Genomic DNA, 17,954 nt, shown 5'->3' with positions numbered 1-17,954 from the left:
GCCCTTGCACCTGGCACCGCGTGTTTCTGCCTGGCAGAGCAGCTGGGTTTCCATACCCTTCAAGAGCTGCCAGTTGTGTGGAAGTTCTGGGGTGGTTTGCAGCCTTTCACACCAAGCACATGAGAGGGAAGCTGCTGCTGGCACAGGCTGCATCCACCTCTGCGTGCTGCTGGCACAGGCTGCATCCACCACTGCCTGCACCCTTCTGTGTTCAGCGCAGCCCCAGTTGCAGGACAGGCAGCGGGGATTGCATCTTCCCTCTTGCAGAGTGGGTTCCCATTACAGTCAGTAACCCCTCAGAGAGACGGTTTTTTCCCAGACAAACACCCTTCATGCCCAGCAGTCTCCATTTCAGCCCTATGTGGTAAAACGAGCTTAACAGCCTCCCTGGTACCCCTGGTACTCCCTGGAGCTTCTCACCAGTTGTTCGTGCTTTGTCTTAACAGTTCTAAAGTTTTGCTGAGTGGGGGGCTTACCTGGAGCTGTTGTTTCAATGCTTCCCCTCCCTGTAGTTACACAGTCTGTTCTTCCAGCCCTGTGTTAATCTAATCTGGAACAGGACATTACCTCCTGCCCCTCTCAGATGTCGAACATCCCTGCTGATAATACAATCCTTCCTGCTAGATCTGCAAAACCAGAGAGGTTATGTAAAGGGGTTGCAGTCTAATATTAGGATGAAATAATTTCTTTTTAAGTTTGGGGTTTTAGGAAACCTGTCTACTACCAAGAAGCAGCTCTACAGAAAATCACATAGCTAGGGCTTGGTTTAAAGATAAGAAAGCACAAAAAGATATGAAACCACTTTTGTGTAAGTTATAGGTGGCTCATTAGATCTTTGAGGAGAGAGAGAGGTCTTCCAGCCTTCCAAGCATAGCACTTTTATTTTTACATATCCATCTGTACAATGTCCTTCATGTTATACCTGGTTGTGTTATAGGCTCATGGGCCTGAATTACACTGTGACTTCAAGTATGGGAATATCTGCTCAAACAAGATGACACTTGTGTGTTTAAATATCTTCATTTTGAGACATACCTCTGTAACTTCCCTCTGCACACCCTTAAACTCTTTAATAACTGGGAAGTGGATTTGTTTTCCTGAGTCCAGTTTGACTCTTTTTTCCTGCCTTTTTTACCGTTCAGTTTAAGAAGCGTCTTTTAAATGTGTGCTCAAGAGTGTTGAAAGTTTCTGTTTTGTATAGTATTTGACAATGTCTAACTGCATTGTGAGAGGTATTTTTGAGAGAGCATTGGAACAGGCTCCCCAGAGAAGCCATCCCTGTAAGTGTTCAGAAAACACATAGACATGGCACTGGTTTAGTGGGTATGGTGGTATTCAGTCAGAGTTTGACTTGGTGGTCTTGGAGGTCTTTTCCAGCCTTAATGATTCTATGATTTATGCAGAATTGTGGCAGTACTTGACAGCTCAGTATGGGCTGCTTGAAGAAAGCAGGTGCTGCATGCACAGAGAGAGTGCAATGGTCTTAAAGTTACCCCAAAGTTTTATGGGAAAGTATTAATGCTTAAAACAATTTAAAAAAAGCATTTGTAGCGAGGGAGCTGCTTTACTGGTGGACAAGAAAAAAAACCCAGAAATGCCAGAGAGGGAAGTGAACAGGAACCACAGGTGCCTGGCGGAGCTGGGAAAACAGGATTCAGGGCAAAACTCTGAACATGGGTCTCTCCTTGAAAATCCTTCTGCTTGCAGATCTTACAGGCTGTACAGTCTGTTCACTCTCTCTGGCAGGTTCAGTACTTCTAAGAGACTTAGGTAACCCCATAATGACAGAGATCAGCTGTAACTCTGAGTTTAAACATCAGCAAGAGGTGACTGAGACCACTCCAGTTGCAGGATGCAGCACCACATACTAGTGAGGATGCCTGGAGAACACAGAAGGCTGGTTCTGCATTGCTGCAATTTCATGCTCCAGTTTTCAGGCCCTGACTTGTAGGTTTTTCAGGTGATCCATCTAAAAATATTGATTAGCTATTTAATTGTGGTGCTGGTTTTCTGCTCAGAGGATACTTTTGTCCCCATGGCTTTGCAACTGGGTATTAAGGCTGGAAGAGTTCTGAGTTTGGCTTGTGTCATTTGCTGCTGTGGCAAGATTTGGGCAAGCATGGACACAGTTTTAGAGGTGGCTTCTGCTTTTAGATGCTACAATTTTGAATGTTACTGCTCCAGAGATTGCAGTGCCCAAGTGGGCGAGCTCTGCAGAGGACCTTCCCTGCTGATAATTTTTGATAATCTCAAAGCTGAGAGTTCAAATTTAGTCATTCTTTAAAATGATACAGCTGTAGGATAATAATGTATTGGTGAGACTTTGCATATCTTCTGCAAAACAAGGATGCAGAAAAGTGACCACTGCACCTCACAGCCTGCTGTCATTCCTCCTCCTTCCCAGTTTGTGCCCCACTGAGCAGGCACCCTAGCAATACTGGATTTTGACAGCTGAAGCCAACTCCAGAGACAGGGAGCTCACAGGCCATCTCCAACAGCTGCCTCAGAGCTACTGACTTCAAAAGCAGATGTTTCCCATCAGCCCTCCCCACCACTCAGGCACCTCTTGTCTCAACTGAGCTCATGCTGAGATCCTTTGTGCTCCCAGTGCAGCTGTGCTCTCTGAGCAGCGGCTAAATCTGCCCAGCTGTTGAAGTGGCAGTGATAGCATAGCTTTGTGAGAAATCCATCTGCTTCCAACAGCATGGTCCAAATTGTTTTCCATGCCTCAAAAGTTCTGGATGAGTTCACATTTGTTCTTTTCCTACTGCCATCAGCAAAGGAAATGAGGGATCAGAAAGAGCTGCCCAGTTATACAAAGTCTCCTAACCTGGGGAAGCATTGGGAACTCACCCAAAGAGAGTACAAGAGGAGAGGAATTATGTTTACATTTGCTGCGAAAGTCCTAGAAGTTCATAGAACACAGAGCAAAAAAATGCAAAAAATGTGATAGCTTGAAGTTTCATGTGATCATAGAACTGGTGTGTAGCCCATCTGCAAGACCAATTTTCTTTAATTAGAAATGCTTGAGTGCTTCTTACACTCTCTTTAACTGAGAGAATAACTGATGATGTCCTTGTGTTGACAGTCCGAAGGCACGAGGCTGCAGAAGGACCTCCGAACTTACTTGGCTTCTGTAAAAGGTAAGGTCTGCACGAGCAGAGGTTTGTTGCCCTCTAATGCTTACCTATGCAGTGAGGTTTCTGCAGCCTTCCCCTTCTTGGTGTTTCCCCAGGCATGGGTTCCAGGAAAGGTCAGCTTTGTCTGGGAGGAATCTTTCAGAATCCTTCGGGACCAGCTGGGATGGAATGGGGTTGTGCTTTAATGCTAAACACATCATGCTGACTTAGCAGATGGACCTTCACATGTTCTGCTAGGGAGGATAAACACAAAGGGTTTGCAAAGGTTCCTTTCTCCCTCTGATTACCTTCCATCTCTGTGCCATCAAGGGTCAGACATTTAGTAAGGAAGAGCTCAGCATCTGTTGTAATGCTCCTGTGCCTCCATTCCTCAGGATAAGGGTTAAACTGCGAGGAACACATTATTTTCTTCTTTTTATGAACAGTTCCCTCTTCTTTCCTAGCTATGCATGAGGCCTCCAAGAAGCTGACAGAATGTTTGCAGGAAGTTTATGAGCCAGACTGGCCTGGGAGAGATGACACAAATAAAATAGCAGAGGTAAGACCTTGTCCAGGATGTGGGGATGTCCAGACTTGCTCTGTCAGCAGAGATGAGCTTTGGAAGCTATGTCTGTGCACCACATTTCTTCAGGCGTATGACTTCGCAGAAGAATTGGAGACAAACTCAGCACTGTGAAGAAGGGAAGGCTGAAAGGATGTGGCCTGTATTTTTGTAGGACATTGTTGCCAGATGCTTGTACATTACACAGAACGACACACTTATTCCCAGAAGCTATTTGTTCCCCCCAGAGTGGCTAAATAGAGACGGAGGATGCCAAAAGAAACTCAGTAGGGTCAACTGCGTGTACTGCTTATGTTCTGTGTAAGAGAAAGTGGCAGATAAAGCTGTGGCTAAAGCAGTCAGAGCAGCCAATTGTGTAGCTGCAACAACCCCTCGTGGCAGTACCACCAGCTGCCTTTTTCCAGTTGCTCCCTTGTTTGGCTGAGCCATGTGTCACCCCAAACTGCTGTTGTTCTCATCCCTTGGCGGGTGATGCCTGTCCAACTTGCCCAGGTGTTTTCTGTGGAGCTTAGGGCACAGCCTGTCATTTGGCAGCGTAGATCCCCCTTGGCATGTGCCTGTGGTGGGTCCAGCTGGAGGCAGCACCCTTTGCTCTCTTGCTCAGCTGTTTTGCTGAGCAGCAGCTGTGGCAGTTCAGCTCTCTGGATTCATTTGCCATGAGACTTATCTGCAGCTGTCTGTGGCATTGGAGAAGTGGTGAAGGAGTAGACAGGAGAGCAGGAGGAGGTTTCTTTCCTTCCCCTTCTTTCCCCTGCAGAAAATCTCACCTGAAATAACATCTGTATCTTGCCCAGGAAATAATGACTTCAAAGCAGATAATTCAAACAAAACCTGAACATTTCCAGGTCAGTTTTTTCATTAACATGGAAACTTTGCATTAGGAAGTGCTGTTGTGGTAAATAATGGAGTTGCATTTCAGCTGGTTTGGCTTCACAGTCTTTGTTGGCCTTGTTTCTTCCTGAGCCACTGTGATGCCTCCTGAGAGACTGACCCTTCAGCAGATTTGAGCCAGAGAGGTCAAAGGGAACATGAATCCTGAGAACTAACTGTAGCTACCCTTTGGGTCTGCAAGCATATTTCCAGCTCTCCACCTCCCCCTTTAATGCCTTGTTTATATTTTGCTTGTGAACAGACAGGTGAGAGAAAAGAGTTATTCCTGACAAATAAAAGCATAAAGTGGAAATTTTTCCTGAATGCTGTAGCCAAAACCCTTTGTTCAAGTGGAAAAACAGGAGAGAGGGGTAATTTTCACCTAATCCAAGGCTGATAGGAAGTTACCATGCCTGAGCTAAGGTCAGGATAAAGTGGGCACAGTTCAGGGTGCAAGCCTTGGCTGTGGCCTCCATTGGACTGTGGGGGCAGGTGGTATGAGGGCTGCAGACTGCTAGAGTATCTGCTTTCTATTGTTGTTCATGATCCTTCAGAAAGCTGTATTGTAAGGAAAAGCAGAAAATGGTGCCTTGTGATGTCAGGTGTCCCTTTTTTTGTGGCTGCTGGGAGGAGGTAAAACCAGCCTGACATTCATCTTCCATTGTACAGACTTGAGTTTAACATTGCAGGGTAAGGATAGGCCTTCAAAGGCATTTTGTCCTTGGAGAGGTCACCTGAATTAGCAGCATCAGGCTTTCTCATTTCTGCCAAGGTCTCTGTTTTCAACTGACTTCTCTGATCATTAATTTTCCAAAGAAATTACTGTTTCTTAAGAGCTCTCAGGCCTGAGATTGTTGACTGTAGCACTCACAGGGAAAAACAGAAATGTGGAGCTCTGTGTTCTTAATAGTTAACTCATTACTTTTGTTTTTCAGAACAATGATCTCCTCTGGACGGATTTCCATCAGAAGCTGGTGGATCAAGCACTTCTGACCATGGATACATACCTTGGCCAATTTCCAGATATTAAAGTAAGATTCTCTTTAAACCTTTTGATCTAGAGAGTCACAGCAGATAAAAGCTCTGAAGATCAATTTCTTACATCCCCATCTTCTTTAGGAGAATGTGTGTGCTCTGCTGCTCCAAGGTCTTCTTTGAGAGCAGCCAAGATCTCTGCAGCTCTGGTTAATTGAAAATGTTCTGTTCTATATTTGGGCTTCAGACAAGAGTGAAGAATCCAGGGGAAAGATGCTGAAGAGAAAATATAAGTGTGAAACGGGAGGATCCCTGAAATTCCCTATTGCATCAGAGTGCGGGGGGGCAGTGTCAGCAGTAGCTCAGAAAGTCTCAGTCTCTCCTTTTGGTCCTTTTGTCTTTTAATTTCCTCGTAAGCAGAAAACATTGAGGAAGCAGTTAGTGGCAAATATACTTTACAAGTAGAGGCTGGTGTGGAAGGCAGATTTCTGCAAGTCCTTGAAGTCCTCCTGTGTGTGTAACCAGCTTTTTTCAGGGAATGGGGAATGCTGGATAGGTGTCTTTTTGGGAGAGATCGTATCCAAAGACTTGGGTTTGAATGATGTCCTGTGACCTTCCCTTCCCCCACTGTTATCTCCTCTCCATTCATTTTGAGGTTATGCAGGAAATGTCTTCACCATATGGAAGCACTAGTAATGATATCAGCATATGGGAAGTATCAGCTTGGCTACTTCCCAGTGAAAACAACCCTTTCCCTACCACGTGTCTCTTAAAACGTTTGTCAATATTTATTGCTTCAGGAGGATTGTGCTGTACCAAATGGGGGCAGGTCACAGGCTTGTAAAATGAGCCCCGAACAGCAATGGCCTTGTCTCCTGGGACTCCCTGTTCTTGTTTCATTTTTCCAGCCTCTTCTGCCCCTGGAAGTCTGAAATGGGGAAGGGCTGTGGCTTTCCACCCACTGAAGGCTGTAGGGCTGATTTCTCTGGGGTGTGATGCCATGTGCCTCAGTCAGCAGTGCAGCCTCTGTACTTCTTCCTGAGCAGGAGGGCTTACTTTGGGCTTGCTGTAGACTCAGACTTTGGCACTGCTTTGGTCCAAATCACATTTTACAAGCCCCTTTGGCTGTGCACTGGGTCACCTCAGAGTGTCACTTCTTTCCATGTTGAGTATCTTCAGGATTTTTAAATTCTGCTGGAATCCTGCTGAGGTTTTACAGTGGGATTTTAACAGGAGCGCAAGAGTGGGAGCACCCAAATTCCACCAAAACTCAGTGTTAGGTACTGAGCACCTTCAAATGCAGTAAGATTTATCATGCTGAGAAAGAGTAATGGGCCCCTGTTGGCATTAATATCACAAAGCCTTTGTGCACGAATTTAAAGGTATGCAGTGAAAACCATCACACATACCTGAAAAACCTGGCCTTTTCTCTCCAAATTCAACAATCATGTTTGCTTATATTAGAAGAAAAAGTTATGACTTTTTTACTGAAGTTGTACTTATGTCTGCAAACTAAAATTCTTGCTACACCATTTTGTGACATTCATGGTTTCACTGCATCACCACAGTTGACCTCAACAGCCTGAATTTTACCCATAGGTCTGAAAAGTATGGGGAACAAACAGGTATGCAAAGATGAATAAATATTAAAATGTTGTTAGAGGTAGCTGACTTCTGAATGGGTCACTAAGGTATTTATTACTAATGTTTCTTCTCAGTCGTCAGATGATGCCCTAGAAAAAGTGAATTTTGTATTATTGCATAAAAGCAATTTCATGTGCAATTCAAGTAATGTTTTAGAGAGCACTACTCTGCTTCCCTTCCTGAAAGCCTGAGTGGCATTATGTTGGTTCTTACAATAAGATATCGATGTGTTTCACAAGAGTTGACTATTCCTTTGAAATGGACTTTCAGTGATACGAACTTAAAAAGGTCAGTATGTTTTTATGGGTAATTCAGCTGGATGCATCATCCTCCTTACCCCAGAGCAGTGAGAAGTGCTCAAATCGAGTATGTTTTTGTCAAGTGGTAGAAACTCCTAGAAATGCAGTTGTTGAACATTGCTACGCCTGTACTGAATTATCATTTGGCCTCACATAAGGAATTAGAGTTCTTGAGATTGGCAGGCAAAAAAAGCAGCAGTCTTACGTAATTTACAGAATATTTGAGTTGTTTTTTTGTTGTTGTGGTAATAGTTTTCTGGTTTTTGTTTTCCACAAAATAAAATTTTCTGCTTTTCTTGGAATTCTGGCATTACTGTGATAAAAAAAGTTGATTTATGGAGAGAAGATGATTTTAATTTAGTTGTTTAAAGGCCTGTTTTCTGTTTTCTATTAAAGGCCCAGTAATTAAAATGTGGGATGACTTAGATCATGCATGCATTATTTTTTTGTTAAATTCTAGCATGTTCTGAATCCATCTTCACTGGAAGAATTCCCTGGATTTTTTGAAGAGGGATCCACAGCAGGAATGTGAAAGCAGAGCATGCCTTTAGAAAGGAATTTTTGTGTGTTAAAGAAAATAATTTATTCAGTGTTGGATATTCACCCCTGAACAAGGCCTCTCCATCTTCTCTAACGACAAATGGGAATGCAAAAAGTACTTTAAACTTTCTTTGCAAGTTGGTGCCTGTGCTTCTTGGAGTAGGACTCTTCTTACATCATCTTTAATATTTCTGAGTGAGTTTTTGGTTGGTTTTGCAGAACATGCAATAGAAGTACAGGTCTCTGCAGTGAGCCCAGAGAAGATAAACTACAACCCAAGTTCTGAATAGCTGTGGAATTGGGAATTTTGTCTTGTACTAAAACTGGTGCTCTACTAGCTGTAAAACCAAGTATCAGTAAAGGAGGGAGTGGTGGGGAAAAGTTTTTTGTGATGGCTTGGCTTTGGTTTGGTTTTGTTTGTTTTTTAAGAAGGCTCAAATTAAGATGGATTTGTTGCAAAGTAATGAAGTCTGTTGGAGTTCAGCTGTTACGTTCAGGTGGTGTTGGGTACCTGCAGCTGTCCTGGAGTTGTACAAGGGAGCCCTGCAGCCTTCCAGGACTGGGCTAAATCCCATTAGTGCCATCACAGGCAACGGTGTGATCAGTGGTTACTCCGGGAGGGCTCACACCCTGTGTGTCTGTACCTTGCAGCATTTCCATGTACTCCTGTACAAAAATGGGGGTGGGCGTTAGAAGCCTGGCAGCTGCATGAACATGGAGGAGTTGCTTTGTTTGAGAGATGGGTGGCATTGAATCAAACTCCGTGGTGGAGTAGCAGGACAAACCTGGAAGTGGCTGTTTGCCATGTCAGAGGTGGGGAAAACTCCATCTGCCTCTACCAGTCTGACCTGGGGGAAAATAGAATCTTTTAAATCCCAGATGGGGCCGTGTGTTTCCTCTGGTGTAAGATGCATTAAGATGCATCTCAGATTGTTGTGCTGCTGGAAGCCTGCTCCAATAACTTGTCTCCTGACTGGCAGTGTGATGTTTGGGAGGTGTTTTCTAGTGACCGCGGCTGTAGGGTGGCTGAGCCTCCTCTTTGTGACTCCTCTCTTGGAGTGAGCTGAGCATTTAGAAGTGAGTTAGGGTGTGCATGTGGCTGAGATCCTGCAGATCCGCCGTGACTCACACGGAGCTGCACCAGCAGTGCAGAGGAGCCTGTGTGGGAGATGTGCGAGCTGCTCCCAGCTGGTCTGGCTGAGAAATCAGCCCTGAGTGTGGTTGTGCAGCTTATCTGCAGGAGCCTGGGGAGCAGAAACCACAGCTCCCTGCCAAGCACAGGAGAGGAGGGGATTCTGCTTTTGCAAGTAAATCCCAGTGCTGATTTCTCATTCTGCACTTTCTATGTCCCTGGGTTTTGTGGTTCATTAGAAATCCTCTTGGCTCCTTGCCATGCCTTTTCACTCTCTTATCCAGCCTGTCTCTGGACTGCTGATTACTGACGCTGGTCCAGGCTCTCTGAGCTGGGGGGGAGTGTTATGGTCAGGCTGGGAAGACCTATGCTCCAACCCAGATAGTCTGGGGTGTTTACAGACACTGTGGGAGGCAGGGGGCAGAGGGGATGGGTAATTCCTAAAACAGGGCAGCCCAGTGGGCCAGAGCCTCAATAAAGTACAACTCTGCTGGGAGAGAGAGAGAGCCTGAGGCTCCTCAGCTCAAGAAGGGTAACAGGCCACAGGCCTGACTGTCTGTCCTGGATTCTCAGCCATGGCTTTGTCAGGACTCCATTCCTGAATCTGAGCCTGGTACACAGCCAGCTCCCTCCTTGTATTTGTTATGGCTTCTGTGTTGCCTATTGGGGACCCAGTGCTGCAGGTTTTCCCTTGCACTTCCCTTGCTGAAATGCTGGTGACAGCAGACCCTTGCCTGTGTCTGCAATTGCTGCTGTCTGCAGCTCCTGTTACAGGGTCAAAATGCTGTCCTAGGCATATCCTGATCATGTGGACGAGTGCTTTTACTGTGCTGGCAACAGAAATGCTTTCTTTTGTTGAACTTAATCTCTCAGGCTGCCACACAAACTGGTGAGCTGGTTAGTTAGACACTGGCTGCAGCCCTCAGGAAGCCCTGAAAACGATGAAGCAGTGCCTGTAGGATGCAGGCACATCATGGGGCTTAGAAGCAGGGGAGCTACAGTTCTGAGAACACTCATGTCACCCAGAGGTGGGGCCTCTTGGCTGGATCCCTTTGCCTTCCTTAGATGGGTCTTCTCTCCTCCTGAGGAGCTCCCTCTAGAATGCTGCTTATCGCAGGTGGCTCCCAGGGCTGTCTCTCTGTGTGGAGGGTCCAGGGGGAGTCCTTGTGTGGGCAGAGTGTGGGGTACTTTGGAAGTCTGGTGAAAAGGAGGGTTTTTTTCCTGGGAGGTTTTGCAGTTTTGGCTGCTGGGGAAGATTGGAGTGACTCTTTTCTCCATCTTTCTTAGTCTCGTATCGCGAAGCGAGGAAGGAAGCTTGTGGATTATGACAGTGCCAGACACCACTTTGAAGCCCTGCAAACTGCAAAGAAGAAGGATGAAACCAAAATCGCAAAGGTAAAGCAAACAGCAGCATATGCAGCCTTCCTTTGTTTTTGGGAGGTCTGCATTTGCCTGCTGAGCAGCTTTTAAGTTCACCTGTACCTGTTCATTGTGTTTTCATAGAATTCATTCATATTGGAAAGGACCTTTAAGATCATTGAGGTGTTGTGAACTGGTGAGGTTTTGCTAGGTATTTCCTTCTCATTTATTTAGCTTTCCTGGAAGGCAGGATGGCCTCTGTTGGGTTGGTTCAGACCCACCATCATCAGTCTGCATGTCTTGGTGGCCAAATGCTTGGGTGTGGGTTTAGTCACGTGCACAGGACCAGTAACCTCTGGCAGAAAAGCCTCTATGCCCCTTGGGGAAGCACAATCTTGCAGTGCTCCAGAAAAACGTTCAGTTTGTCTGCTTCCTGGGATTCTGTCTCCCCATCCTAGAGAAGTGGTAAGCATTTGAGTGTTACTTGAGGTTGGTTGTGTTTGTGAAGTCCTCTGATATCCTAGGAGAGAGACTCTTAGGAGTGTGAGTGACAAGTACATTGATGGAAATGCACTCTATGCACACTTGATGAATGCATTCTGTTGTCTGTTGGCCACAACTACTGGTTAATAAATATGGCTGAAAGCAGAAAAATAAGAGTTTCCTCTTGTCAGGTTTCTTTCCTGTCTGTGAATAGCTTGATCCAGGGCTTGCCCAACACTCAAGTGAAGGATTTTATTTTTAGTGAGATTTATTTTAATTAAAAATAAAGTTTACATTTTTAAAATGTAGCTGAAGAAGTATAATGGTGCTAATTTTGTTCTGGAGTAGGTGCTTGGATTGAATACTGCCCCTAAAATGAGCTATGGATTCCTCTTGTACCCTAAGTGTATTTGAACCCATGTGCTTCCCTTCACAGGATGCTTCTTGACACAACAGAATAGTCCAGGGCTGGGGAGACATCCTTAATTCTCTTCAGAGTGGGCCATGGTAAATTGTGACTCTTCAGGGTAGAAGCAGTACAGGAAAGAAAGACCCTGGATCTGTATCTTTTAACCAGGCTTATAAGAGTTGTCATCCTTTGCTTAGGGTTATTTCTGGTAGGGGGAAATACGAGCCATGTGTGAGATGCTGGTGTTTTTCCTGCATGGAAGAAATTAAGATGCATCTCCACCCTGTCTGGAGTGAGAGATGTGCATTTAGTGGCCACAGCACTTCTATTATTAAGCTGCAAGTCATCAGTCATCTAGACTGCACTGCATGCACTGTGATTAACCTTGACAGGCAAAGGGGAGAGAGATTGATGGCCCAAGTGTCATTGCATCATTTGTGTGGCAAAGCAAGTCTTGATTCTGTATGCAAGGCATGAGGCCCAGCTGGTTGTGCCTTCAATTCATAGCAGTAATTCATTGTGTTTGGGGTAAGAGCAGAATTTCCCTGGGGCATGTTATTTTTATTGGTGTATGCCAGTGGAATCTTTGCTGCAGTGGAAATGGTTTTTGTAGGAATTGATCTACTCAGGTTGGTGCCTGGTGCTCTGCAGCAGAGGTTGGCTGACTTTATCACTGCTGCACTCACTGTTGCCCCAAATGCTCAGCTAAGATGATACAACAGGTATGCAAAAAAGTGCAGTTCGAAGAGTGAAATATTGAGAGTTAGGAGTTGGTGCTCTCTTCCTGATTTAGCCTGTGCAAGGGTCTCTTAGTACTTGATTGGACTTTTCTCATTAGCAAAAACATGCACTGGATCAGATCTTTCCATCCTCAGTAGTTTAGGCCATAAGCTCATGCTTATAAGCTCAGGATAATCTGTGACACGTTGCACTGTCCTGATCCTGCAAAGATGGGAGCAGCAAGTCCCAGGGAGTTATGTAGGTATGGTCTTCCTCCCAAGTGGGCAGTTTTCACTGCCCAGCCTGTGATCTGACATTTGCAGTCATGCAGCTCTGCAGGGCTGTGGGCAGCAGCCAGGGCTCAGTGGGTGCTCAGCTGCTGTAGGTACTTCACATCTCTGTTCCTCTGCCTGGAGTTTTGCTCCTGTGATCTTTGAAGTAGGGTTGTTCCAGCGTAAATTACTTTGGAATGTGATGACAGACCCCTAGGAAAGAGAAATTATGTTTCTGACACAGGATACAAGTGGGAACTGACTTGATTAAGGTTTCATGGTATAGTATCAGCAACAGCAGTGCAAATACTTTTTGGCACTACATGGTCTCTTTTTTTCCTTCTCTAATATATGGATGTTCTTTTCCCACCCAGGACCCCTGCTACTTATTGCTAAACTTACATCATCCTATTAAAATAAATCACTGTGGACTTTCAGCTGTTGCATGCAAATAATTATGGTGGTTAAATAAACCTGACCTCTCTTTAAGGAGCTCCAACTTCACAGCCATGCCTTGGAGTAGGGTTGTCTGTGTGCTAGGTCACTAACAACTGTATCTGTTGCTCTTACAGCTGCCTGGCTGGTCTGCAGTATCCAGCCCACACGGGAGCATTAATTACTGCTAAACTTGGCATGCTTCAAAGGATTCATAACTGATCAGTCCCAGGATGTTTGTTTTTTTCTCTCGCCTTGGTGATACTGGTTTGGCCCACTCTCTAAATACACTCTCTGTTGTGATTTTAATTTTTTTATCCTAAAAGATATATGTTTGTGTCTCTCTTGTTCTCTGTTTATTTTTTTTTTCTTTTTTTTCCCACTCAAACATGCTCCCTCCCCCAGCCTGTTTCGCTGCTTGAGAAAGCTGCGCCTCAGTGGTGTCAAGGGAAGCTACAAGCTCACCTCGTTGCACAAACTAATCTGCTCCGAAATCAGGTGACTGCTGATCTACCTGGCTCTAACCCTGCATGCGCTATTTTGGGCTCTAGATTGTACCATGCAAGTAATCTCTAGGCAACGTTCACTCTAGTCCTCTCTGCTAAGTGTGTCCTTGACACTCCTAAGCCTCAGTGGGCACATGGAAGTTGCTGACCAGTGAATGAATCTGTGCCTGCCTGATTGATTTCTGGTCAGGTGTGTTAATACTGGACTATTGTTTTCTCCCCCTGAAATGAAATGTGGGTAAAGAAAGGCTGTGGAATAACTCCTAGACACAGGGTGATGTAGTACAGTTCCTCCAACTACTGCTTTCATTTACAGTTCCTCCAGTTACTGCTTTCATTTTGCTCTAAGAGAAGCAGTCAATTTTTATTGTTGCTGTTTCGAAAAAAGAAAAAAAAAGGAAATGCTGAAAAATTGGCTTATGGATTCATGTCATTGAGTAAAGTCAGAAAAAAATTGACATTGCGATTTCTATGACTGCTGAGTTAGGTTGCAACATTCTCCTGTGGTAAAGTCCGAGTTTCCCAAATGGGCACTGTCCTGGCTGTTGTGGTTTAAAAGAGTCATTTTTAGATACAATTTTGATCTGCACAGGAGACGAGATCAGGCAATTTGCACCCTGTGTGACATATTCAAACAGTTCCAGGCTGAGGTCATGGTGGTGTCATCTGGCAGAACTTAGGTTATAGCGTTTTGAGGGACGTGAGCAGCTCAGAGGAACTGCAGGGAATAAAAATTTCAATCCTACTTGCACAGAAGTGTGATTTCCTGATGAAATCTCCATCAATGTTTCTGTTGGAACACCTTAAGGGATAAGAGGGAGTTGTCAGAAGACAGTCAGTGAGAAGAAAATGACCAAGGGATAATAAATCCTTACCCAGACTGGGAGAGCACCAGTTACCTGCTCACAAGTTCCTGGTGAGCTTATCTGTTCTCATTCAAATGCTCCTGTATCTTCACATTCCTTGTCCTGGATTAATTGCAGTTTAGAAACACTGACTCGCTCTCACTTTATGAAGCCCCTGGGTTTTTCACAGTCACTTTATGACCCTGGATCAGGAAAAAGACTTCATTACCACATAAGTAAAGCCTGGGGAAAGAACAGCTGTTAGCAGCCCTGCTTAAGATGCAGAGCAAAGGGAAGAAATATGTATTCATTCTTGATTGAAGGGAGGACACATGGCAGGCTGCCGGGGGCTTTTCTTGTGCCTCTGCTGGCCCAGCTGGGAACTACCTGCACCGACGGTTGTGGTTCTTGACTGGTCTGACTGGTGGTATTTCTGGAGAGCTAGAAAACAGGTATGAGAAGTTTCTGAAGTCACAAATCTATAAATCAATCAGCTCTTGGGCATTTTTCCTCTTCTCAGACTTGGCTGTGGTGACTGGTATAAAAGCAGCATGCACAGATTGCCCAGAGAAGCTGCACCTACAGCTGCCCTCATCCCATTGCCTGTGGATCTTAGACAGGCTACCAAGAGTCACTCCATAATTTCACTGTACTGGGTGACTTTGCCCTAAAGTATGTTCAAGAGGCTGTGTACTCTTTCCACCCACTGTGGTGCAGGGGCGTTAATCTCCTAATACATAGCATTAATATTTTTGGTCACCACAGATCTTTTCAAAACAGTGCCTTTTATTCCTCAGCTAAGTAGTGCTATTGCCTACCCTAATTTTTTGTTTCTATTTGTATAAGAATTTGGCATTTTTTTCTTTGCTTTTTTCTTTATTTTAATTTTACTTTTGGTTGGAAACTAACAAATAAAAATGCCTCAATAAAGAACATAAGCTGTATTCTGAACCTGTAGGTTTTCCAGCTTGCCTTCACAAACATTAGCAGGTAGGCAAAAAAAGGCTTCAGTTTCTACATTTGTGTGATTGCAAGACTGAAGGTGTTAATGACAGCCCTAAATCTCATTAACCTCTTGATAAAACCGGGAGGGCTGATGACGCTGGATTTATTGAGAAGCTCCAGAATGTTAAGCCTAAAAAAAGTCTCCTTTTACCAGCAGCTGTGTTGCTGTCTCTTCTTGCCTGATAATTTTACAACCTCCATGCAAAAATGGGGTCAGTGAGATCTGGTGTTTCTACTGTAAAGCAAAGTCCCTCCCTCCAGTGTGCAAACTGCTGGCTCTTTAGGCCTTTAGCAGATAATAACAAAAACAACACAGTGGGGTTTTTTTGTGAAGACTCCTGTGGGAGTTGCTATTGCACACTCCCAGTTAGAAATGTTAGTGACTGCTTTTTGAAATAAAGAGGAAAATGGCTTAGAACAGCAAATTCTTGCCTTTTGACTAAGCTCTGCTGACATGTTTAACACAGACTAAAAAGCAACATCCTTGGTGCTGCAGTGATAACAGAACAATATCTCTGTCTGAAAGACAGCAAGTTGAGTCCTTCTGAGAGGCAGGTCTGGCTGGGACTGGTGGGGCTTGGCCCTGGAGGGAGTCTCCCTGCTCTCTTCCTTATCCCTGCCTCTTGGATATCTGAACTGTTTACTGAGCAGTGCCTAATTACCACAGTTCACAACATAGTCTTTGAAGTGAAATGGTCACCAGACTGCCTGAAAACACCAGGCTGGACATAATCAGACACTCAGGAGGGCTAAGATGTGTGGTAGTAGGGGAAACAGTATGGAAAAATTGCCCCCCCACCACAAGTGAACTGGTTGTGCTTGGCACTCTGAGCCTTGGCTAGGTGGAAGGTCAGGAAAGCATTTATGTTGTCCAGCTCCTGCTTAAACCCCTTCCCCCTTTTAGGCAAGGAGAGGAGAGAAAGGTTTTCTGAGATCATATTTCATGGACATGGGCATTATGTCCTTCTGCCTCAGTTTCCCCTCAGGGGGACAAGGATGGCAGCTGAACCAGAAAGTGCACAGATGTGGCAGTGGGCTCTGCCCTGGAACCTGTCTCTGCCTTTCCCCGCCTCACTCCCTGAGCTGGCTTTTTCTCTAGAAGGGGTTTTGACCAGGCTGATGTCTGGCTTTGGCTCCAGCTGGAAGCAGTCAGGGCTATCAAGTGCCAGGGTTCTGGCTTCCAAGCAAAATAAATCCCACTGGTGAGAAGATCCCTGGGCTGACTAAGGACTGAAGAATTAATTCAGTGCTTTACCTGGGACTGAGAGCGCTAGCTGAGCTGCAGGCACTGAATGGATCCCTGATTCCTGCATCTACTCTAGAGTGAACGTTGCCTGTTGCTGATTTTGCCTTTGCCTCGGGATGTCACAATATTCACACATTGCTTTCTAGGTTCTTTGACCTTACAAACAGGTAAACGAGAGAGGGAAAGAGTGTTAATTAATGATATTCACCATGTCTGAAAAACTAACAGCTTTCAATGGTGCCTCGTCTCCCAGCTTTCACATCTCCTGGGTTGATTCTGGTTCCAGTATAGTTTGGAAATTAGAATAAGATAAAACTAAAGGGTGGACTGGTTGGGTTTTTTTTACTCTTTTTGAAATGGTTGCATTAGAAACATTCATTCATAAAGGTAGTTTAAGGCAGAATGAGTCTTTGTGGTCATTGTCTCTCATTCAACATAAACCGTGTCTCTGTTGAAAAGATTTTTTTTTGTTTGTTTTGTGCAAACCCTCTTGAAATGTTGAGTTTTTCAGTGAGTGTAGCAGCGAAACAGGGGTTTCTGGGTGGAAGCATCATGACCCCTTCTCCCCTTGCCTGTTCCTCACAGGAACTGTCTGCTTAATTTCTGAATACTTCCCAGTTGTGTCTTTTTGTGGGAGAAACTTTCTCCTCTGATCTTGAGTACTGAGCCTTAGCCTTGTGTCTGGCAGCAATGAGCATCCTTTTGACAGGTGAAGCTAGCTGGAAGGCAGGAGCTCCTGTGGTTTGCTCTTGAGTCAGGGGAGAAATGGAGAGTGAAAGGATCTTACACTATATAGTGGAGAGTGATTCCTGTGAGGAACAGGATTCTGAACTGCAAAATATTTTTAAGCCCTTTCTCCCATCAATTCTGTCGTTGTATGTAACTGTCATGAAGGAGCAGTAAGCTGGATTTCTTTAATTAAGCTGACACAAAGAAGATAAAACTTGATTTCTTAGAAGGCGTAGGAATCTGACTGCAGGCTTTTAGGGAGATCCAGCTTCCATGGCTTGTGGCCTCTCTGCAGAGGCCTGTGGTGTTGTGAAATTCCTGCTGTTGTCACATATATGGGCACTTGTGCTGACCTTCCAAGTTGCTCATGGAGGGATTTTTCCATTCTACATCCCACTGGATGGTGGAATGCTGTGCTGTTATAGATTACAGAATAGAAACATCTTAATTTTAGAAAACTTTCAGTTTTAAGTCTGGGCACTGAAAAGAGAAAGAGGTCACCTAGAACAGATGTAGGAAAGGGCATATGCTTGTTGCTGGTGTCTGCTGTCAGCAACAGAAAGCAGGATCGTCCTTTTTGTCACTGAAACCTGACAGAATTCATCCATTAGAGCTGGGATCTGTCAGTGTCTAGGTCCAATGAACAGATCAAATTTAAACTCTCAGCTGGGAGAAAGAGATCCTTTTTGGTGTTGGGGCCAACAGCCAGTTAGGGACTGTGCTTGTGTGAGACCACTGAAAACAAGACGTGCTGCTGAAGCCCTGCAGCCTGGCCTCCCGCTG

The 17,954-nt window shown here is 44.8% G+C and overlaps 1 protein-coding gene across 23 annotated transcripts in view; it reads left to right on the top strand.

The window, feature by feature from the left end:
- Window positions 1-17,954, top strand: part of BIN1 (bridging integrator 1) — a 96,652-nt gene that overhangs the window by 43,236 nt on the left and 35,462 nt on the right. For 14 of the 23 annotated variants that reach the window (XM_042041644.1, XM_042041643.1, XM_042041655.1 and 11 more), the window contains exons 3-7: window positions 3,089-3,143; window positions 3,584-3,678; window positions 5,508-5,603; window positions 10,450-10,557; window positions 13,246-13,338. In XM_042041644.1, the coding sequence (XP_041897578.1) occupies window positions 3,089-3,143; window positions 3,584-3,678; window positions 5,508-5,603; window positions 10,450-10,557; window positions 13,246-13,338 (447 nt within the window). The remainder of the gene's footprint in view (window positions 1-3,088; window positions 3,144-3,583; window positions 3,679-5,507; window positions 5,604-10,449; window positions 10,558-13,245; window positions 13,339-17,954) is intronic. The other 9 variants (XM_042041651.1, XM_042041650.1, XM_042041660.1 and 6 more) reach the window with 1 other exon arrangement.

The sequence above is a fragment of the Corvus kubaryi genome, unplaced genomic scaffold (assembly GCF_017639235.1).
Source record: "Corvus kubaryi isolate FWS band 111438036 unplaced genomic scaffold, C.kubaryi_AGA036_p1.0 37396, whole genome shotgun sequence".
Lineage (NCBI taxonomy): Eukaryota > Metazoa > Chordata > Aves > Passeriformes > Corvidae > Corvus > Corvus kubaryi.
This window is presented reverse-complemented; position numbering and strand designations above follow the sequence as displayed.